Source organism: Parus major, chromosome 23 (genome assembly GCF_001522545.3).
Source record: "Parus major isolate Abel chromosome 23, Parus_major1.1, whole genome shotgun sequence".
NCBI lineage: Eukaryota > Metazoa > Chordata > Aves > Passeriformes > Paridae > Parus > Parus major.
Window position 1 is genome coordinate 1897962 of NC_031791.1, and position 7786 is coordinate 1905747.

At 42.6% G+C, this 7786-nt stretch overlaps 2 protein-coding genes across 5 annotated transcripts in view; both read right to left on the reverse strand.

Annotated features, from left to right (window-relative positions):
- ZBTB8A (zinc finger and BTB domain containing 8A) overlaps nucleotides 1–198 on the reverse strand; it is a 13262-nt gene extending 13064 nt beyond the window's left edge. For both annotated transcript variants that reach the window (XM_033519489.1, XM_033519491.1), the window contains exon 1: nucleotides 155–198. The gene's annotated coding sequence lies outside the window, so the exon portion shown is untranslated. The remainder of the gene's footprint in view (nucleotides 1–154) is intronic.
- Nucleotides 199–3493: 3295 nt separating this feature from the next.
- Nucleotides 3494–7786, reverse strand: part of ZBTB8B (zinc finger and BTB domain containing 8B) — an 11207-nt gene continuing 6914 nt past the window's right edge. For all 3 annotated transcript variants that reach the window (XM_015649079.3, XM_015649081.3, XM_015649077.3), the window contains one exon: nucleotides 3494–7080. In XM_015649079.3, the coding sequence (XP_015504565.1) occupies nucleotides 6769–7080 (312 nt within the window). In that variant the 3' untranslated portion in view covers nucleotides 3494–6768. The remainder of the gene's footprint in view (nucleotides 7081–7786) is intronic.

Genomic DNA, 7786 nt, shown 5'->3' on the forward strand with positions numbered 1-7786 from the left:
GGCACCGAACGGCTCCGGGCGGCACCGAACGGCTCCGGGCGGCACCGAGGCACCCGCGGCCCCTGCGGAGCCCCGCGCCCTCCTCGCCGCCCCTCACAGCCGGGCTGGCTGCGGGGCCCGTTCCGCCCCAAACCCAGCGCCCTGCCCGGCCTACCGGCGTGCGGGAGCCGCCGCTCACCGGCGGGGTGCTGCGGGCGGCTGCCGCCGAGCCGGGGGGAGCGGGCGGTGGCTGCGGGATCCCCGGCCCCACCTCGGGGCTCGCCGTGCCTGGAGGCGCCGCCGAGCCGCTGCTCCCGCAGCCCCGAGCCCTGCAAGCCCGAACGGGAGAGAAACAAAAGGTATTTGCTGACGTGGGCGTTGGACAGAGACGCCCGAGGGCTGGGGACACAATTAAAGGGGCAACGCACCGATTGCAGCCGCAGCCCAGCGCCTGCCTCGGCCCGAGCGCCCCGCGGCCGCCGCCGCTCGCCGCTCCCCACACCCACATGCTGGCCGGGAGGGGATGGGATGCCCTAGATGCCTCCTTTTCACACCTTTATATATAGCAGGGGCCTCGATGACCCAAATCCCTTTCATTTCTCTTACAGCATCCTCCGAAGGAGATGTGACATCTTCTTTTCTCTGTTGGTATCTGTTATCTTCTGAAGAATGCATATCCAAAAGCAAAACCTCACACCTTCTAAGGTAGAAACCCACTATTGGCCACGGGCCCCTGGACACCAACGGTGATCCTTTTCCATGTTAAAAAAACCTGATTTCAGCTTCTCAGAGGCTGCTCCGAGGGCAGCCCAAGCTCTAGGTGAGGGCTCTGAGAGGAATCCTGTACTGTTCTCTTTCCTCTCACCTTCTCCTTAGTATCCTTCTTCTTCTTCCCACCAACACCTTTTCTCTGATTTTGATGCCCCTGTTATTTTTCATAAATATTTATTTGCCCATGGAAACTGCTTTTGCTTAACTGAGCCCTTTGTGGCATTTTTGGCCTTCTCTAACTTCAGAAGTTCCACCTTGGAACAATTTATTTTTCTTTCCCCAGTGTAGCAAAATTGACTAAAACTTTATGTAGAATATAACAATCCAAAGACTCTTTGATCATTAGAACCATTCTCCCACTAATTTATTCATCTCCAATTTATATCCATATTTTGCATATATAGATGTATATGTAACAGTATTATTTATCAGCTTAATTCCCCCTTTTTCATAAACTTTCTTAGCTTTGTAGATTTTCCTTTCAAACCCAGGCCATGCTTTTAAAATCTTCATGAGACCCATTCTGCTTCTGGGAGATTCTGCTCTAAATTAATCATTCTTGAACGTGAAACAACTGGAATTCACACCAGCTTCTCACAGCTCTTACCACTGAGAAATAATGAACACAACCAATTTGATTAACATAAACTAGAATATTTATTTGTAGTATTACTTTTATTTCTTCAAATCATTCCTTTTAAGTTTAATTTTGCCTGTCAAGCCACCTAAGTAGCGCCTCTTTATATTTAACATGGAATTACAGAATCCAAGGGTGGTTTGGACTGGAAATGACCTTGAAGGCCATGGGCAGGGACACCTTGTTGCTCAACATTCTACATATTTTTTTTTCCACATTTCTGCCCAAAATTATTTCATCAGCTGAAAGCTTTCCTTGGAGAAGAATTATCTGGAGGTATTTGTTCTGTTTGATTTGCCTGGGTGGTGCTTTCACTTGTCTGTCAGTGGAGTTTTATATCAATGTCAACAGGAGCTGGAGGGTTCTCCTTCTTCAGGAACAGGCAAGAGAATTTAAAGAATATGGGGGGGAAATGTCAGTGTTATCTGGAGTAGCTTAATTAGAATTTTTAACGATGCTACAAGTGCTTTCCTCAGAGCACTTCCTGCTCTCTGTTCTGTGCTGTGGATCCAGGAACAGCCACAGAAAAAACTTTGGTTTTCTCATCCATGGTGCTGATTTCATCCTGTTGCACACAGTGATGCATCCCAGACAATCCCAGACATGCAGAGAGTTTTTTTGAGTCGTGTTTCTAAATTTTAGGGCAAATTTCAGCTGAGAAATTTCTACTTGAGATGCTGTTTGGAGAATTTATCCAGAGGGAATGTGTTTGGCAGCTGTGTGAAGGAGGTGAAGGAGCTGCTTCTCACAGCCAGAGTGTAAAGAATCTGCTCTTCAGAGAACAATCACACTAAAAAAATTTACATTTTTCTTGCTCATAGAAAAATTAATGTACATTTCTCCTTAGGTTTGATAACCAATAGGATTAACAATAATAATATATAATGGTAGTGTATATTATATTATAATAGTTTAATTAACAGTGGCACCTGTTAAAAAGAGTTCAGTTTTCCTCAAAATAAATATTCCTAAGGAATCACAGCCTTCAGTGATGGTGCATTTTCTAACTTTAATTATCCAGGGGTATTTTTTACCAAGGAAAAACTCAAGAGCCTATACTAGAACAACATAAGGAACTGTTCAAAGCCTAGAAATTAATTAGGAATGAGATTATGATTTTCATGTGACCAGTGCCGGCTTGGATTTGTGTTTTTCATCGTTGTTCCTGTCCTCAGCTTTCCCAAGGACCAAACCAGGAGAGTTGAATTTCCCAGGATTTGAGCTCCACCTTTGTGTTCACAAATCCAAATCTCCAAGTACAAATCCATGGAGCTTTTGGGGCACCAGGAGATCGCTTCCTTTTTTAAAATGAGCAGGAAATCGGAATATCCTGTCCTAAACCCCTGAGTCCAGGGAGGAATCCTCCCTCTGGCAACAACGTTCAATTTAGGAAAACCCCAAAATTTGGTGGAATCCCAAATCTTAATTCTGTTCCAGCAGGACAATTAAAACCCTCATTAAACCCTTATCTTCACCCAATTTCCAGGAACACCCAAATGTCCCACATTTGCATACAGCTCCCGTTGATGACCAAACAATTCTCCTCCCCAAATCATTCCCTTTTCACCGAGGCTGGAGATAACCACCCTCATCCCCCTTGAGTTCTTCAGCGTCTCACATCTTCAACAGGGGAAAAAAAAATGGAAAAATTGTGTATTTGCAGCAAGATTTTTGAAATATTCGACATAATTCAAAATTTTCTGGAAAGGTTATTTGGGATGCTGTCCTCCCCATCCCCACATGCATTTCCTCCTTGCTGGGATCAGTGTCTGCTTCCCAGCAAAATGAGAAGTTTAAAAAGGAGTTTAAAAAGTTGAATTAACATAAAACTACAAGGACTGTTAAAAAAAAAAACCCAAGTCAGTGTTAATAAAAGATTTTTTAAAAATATCACTTGGCTAGGGTTTAAGTAAACAGGATCCTTTCAGTCCTTTCCTTCCAAAAACCTGATTTTTCTTGCAAACTAGCTGTCCCCAAAAATGGATATATTAATTTTTAAACCGAATTAATTAAACGAAAATATTGATTATTGAATTTTAACGCCAGAAATTGAAACGTGAGCCTCAATCTGAACACTCAGTCAACATTTGAACAGTAAAAAAAGAATCAAAGCAACCCTCTCAGAGAGTTTTATTTTCTAGACAGTCAAAAAAACTCCAGAATGCTCCAAGATCCACAAATATAATTCAGTCACTTCCACAAATAAGGTTCAGTTTATAAGAATTTGTCATCATTACTGGACTAAAGGACTTCGGTTATGAAACTGTCTTACAAAACATTAAGAAATTCAACGACAGCATTTGGAAGATTTACAAGGGCTTTGCACCAAGAGGTTAAATGCACTACAAATACCAGTGCAGCATGTATTTCCTTCAGTGAAATACAGTGCATTTCTGTGCAAAAATACATTAAAATGTGTATTCCTAAATAAAGTCAAGTACAACGAGCTAAGTTTTAGGATATGTCGTCTTCACGGCCTTTAAAAACCTTTGAGAAAGAGATTCTAATAGAAAGAACTCCCCTAAAAACATGATTTTTGATTCATCAAGCACCACAGGAAGGTTTTTTTTTCAACAGCCAACATCATTTTCTCAAAGCTTGTAGAGGCTGCATCTACAAATGGAAGATTTCAGGAAAAAACATCCAGAAAACAAAGTGGAAAGCACAAGCAAACGGATTTACATGAACACCCCGGTCACAAAAACGTGGATAAACTCCATCCTCTTCTACATCCAAAGGCTGAAAAGACTCCACGGGAAACAAAAACAAAGCAGCACAAAATGACAATTTCCCAGGAAACACCGAGTTTGGTGGAATTTTCCCTGTGGAAAAGCCACCCCCCGCCCGCCCCGGACCCCTGACAGCTCCATTCTCTAGGCACAAACACACGAGGACAATCTCTAAGACCAAAGACAGCAGGGTGAAAGGAAAAGGTCTCTGCAGCCATTCCTGCAGCTTCCAAAGGGTTCATTTTCCCTGCTCCAAGTGTCTCCACAGGCTCAGAGTTCACACCAGGAACTTCCCAACCTTCTGGAGCACCAGCCAGAACCAGGCTGAGCTGATATTCCAGGTCTAGTGGCTTCTAGCAATATTTACAATGAGGTGGAATCTTCATGACCAGAGCTGGTCATTAAATATTAATTGGATCCTTATTTACATTCCTGCCCCACTTCCATCACCGAATCTCCCATGAAATTCAGATTATCCATGGCTCTCAAGGCAGGAAGTCCCTCCTTTATCAGCCTTTGGTTTTTGGTGGATTCATCAAAAATCCAGCAGTCCAAAAGACAAACCCTGGGAGGTTGGAAGGTGCTTTTCCAAAGATTCCAGCGAGATTTACAAGCCCCACGTTTTGCTCAGGTTTTCAAGAGCACCAAGGAGCCAAAACCACAGCAGGATTGTCAGAGGAGTTCAACTCCAAACGTGGCACCTCCCTGAGCTGTCCCTTCAATGTCTCTTAATTCAGATTGACTAAAACAGGGGCTCCAGAGCAGGGAATTTTGTGAAGGTCTTGTCCTGTGTTCCAGCTCCTACAAACTCAAATTTCCAGCTGCCCTGGAACAGAGATGACTGAAACTCACCCAAATTAAGGGACAAAAAATAAAACCAGCACATTACGTGGTGACACTCATCAAGAACTTGGACCAGACCACTCCAAAATAAATCTCTTTTCCTTCTGCTCTTTTCAGCAGCCAGCAGTAAAGCGAATTATTTAAAAATATCTTTGTTTCTTCTTTCCTCTTCTTACCTGGTGTGGCAATGAATCCTTGGCTGCACTTGTGAGAGCAGAATCACCTCTCACAAATAAATCTGACATGACAGTGGGATTGTTTCACTGCTGGATGAAGCAGAGGGAGAAGCTGAATTGCTCTTTTTCAACGTGTACAAGAAAAGCACGAGGAACACAGAAAAAAAAAAGAAATGCCTGGTTAAATCAGAGGGCTTTTGGGTTTTTTAGGTTTGCCAAGTGGAAAATCTTTACCAAAACCCTCAGGAAACAGCACCAAGTGGGAGGAACTGCTCACTCTGTGTCAGCCAAATCTGCCTACAGAATTCTGCTTCAAATTTGCCTTTTCATGAAACACCTAGGAGCAGCAGAGTGAAGAAACATTAACAGTCAAATTTCACAGTATATTTCAGTTTTGTCCCTTTGTCAGGGAACAGGAGGTCACCCCTAAGCAAACAGGCTTTCTGGTGGTACTGGGTTTTCTTCTAAAGCTTCCCAGCCTGAATTTTAACAGCTCTTAAAAACTTGCTGCTGGAAAGGTGAGAAAATCTCACCTCCTTTGAAAACCTTTAGCTGCTCCAGCAAAGAAACAGGAGGTCCACAGTGGAGGACTATATAAAAAAAATAAAATAAAATTATAATAAAAAATTGGATAAAATCACAAAACATTAATCATGAGAGGATCCCCAAATTCTAAAAGAAATTACAATAAAAGAGAAAGAAAAGGATTCCAAAAGGGCATTCAGAGCTCTTTTATAGCACATCTCAGATATTTCACTGCTCCTCAGCTACACCAGGTGTGGATCTGGTTATTCAATCTGTCACAGTCAGAATTCCCAAGGAACCTGCCTGACAGCTTTTAACTCCTATTGTAAAAAGCTGAAAAGAATTTGGGCTTTTCTCTTAGTCCTGGCCACTAAAACATCACTATTTGTGCTTAATATTTAATCCAAGACTATTGATATCTGAGTGACATTAAAGACACAGCTGGAGATTTACAGCCTGAGCTCTTAGGAGTGGAAGATGCAGAAAAATTCAGAAAGAGAAGCTTGATTTCTAAATTCCTGCACTTAATTATGTGAAGTAGATTTATTCTTCCTGTCCTTTCAGCAGCAGCATATTTTTGTTGTGGTTTTTTTTTTGTTATCCTGGTTTTTCTGCCCTGGTTTCCAGGTCAAATCCAGTCTCACTGAACATTTATGGTTCATAATTTAGATAACACTGTCCTAAAACAGAAGGATTACAGATTAGCTTGGACAACTCCCAAGGTAAGAGATGTAAACCACATTTCATGTCATCTTCAGAGAAAAGGTGGTGCCACTTTCAGATCTGGGATTAAGGATGATGACTCATTATTTGAAGAAACCTGTCCCCAAAACAACCCAGAGGTGTTCCACCTGCAAAACCAAAACCAGGAGGCAGAGAAACTGCTCAAGTCCAACCTCTGTGAGCCCCAGACAGAAGATTCTTCACAGATTTCTGGTGCACAGCACTAAAAACTTAAAAAATATTAAAAAATTCCAATTCTCCCCACGATTTAATTGAAAACCAGAATAATAGAACCCAGCACAGTGTCACTGATTGAGCAAATGTGCAGTTTTCTGTCACAAACATCACCGGGGAACCTCTCAGTGCTCCCCCTCTCCTCTCACTGCTACATCAAAGTCTCTCTGTCCGACAAACTCCGGTGAATTTCCTGCTTGTCATCACCATCATCATCCTCAGCTGGCTCGTTTTCCTCTCCAGACTCCACATAGATGGGCCAATCATTGTCAGCATCCCCTTTTTCCTGCCCTTCCGAGGCCGTTTCCACCAGGCTGAGGTTGATGGGCACCGAGTCCTCGTGGGTGGTGGTGACACAGGTGCAGCTGTCACAGAGCCCGAAGCGCCTCAGCCCCTGGGACAAGCTGTTGGTGAAGGTTCTCCTGCATCCCTTGCAGATGATGGGTTTGTTGGAGCGATGGACCTGCAGGGAAAACAGCAAATTTTGGAGGGGAAAAAGGCAATTTGATGGTTTGGAGAGATTGATGGAAGAGGGAAATAGGAATGCTTCAGCTGAAGGGGTTCCATCATGAGTCTGGCCACAAAAACTTGGAGTACCCAAGTAGAAAAATCATGGAATGGTTTGGGTTGGAAGGGAATTAGAGTTTGTCCAGCCCATGGACACCTTCCTTAATTCCAGGTTGCTCCAACCTGGCCTGGGACGCTTCCAGCAATGAGGAAACCACAACCTCACCACCCTCACAGGGCAGAATTCCTTCCCAAAATCTAATCTAACAGGTTGGGAGAACAAAACACCCAAATCCTTATTGTCCATTTCAGGAGAAATATCCAACATCCAATGGACAAAAACAACAAACCAAATATTATCATTAACTGAAAAGCTTCTCTCTCATTGGTAACACTCATTTCCCTCAGGAAATACAACTGGAAAGCACCATGAAAACCTCTGAAACAAATTCCCTGGTGGATATGTTAGAAATAACTATGTAGTCATTGGCTTTTGCAAATTATGTATTGGCTTTTGCAAATTATTATTATTATCAAATTATTATTAATCACAGTTTTGATATAGTACAGTTGTAATCACTTTTAATTGCTTTAATAATCTGTTAGCTCTTGTAGCCAATGCCCTGCATAGCATATAAATATAAATACATATAATAAATATA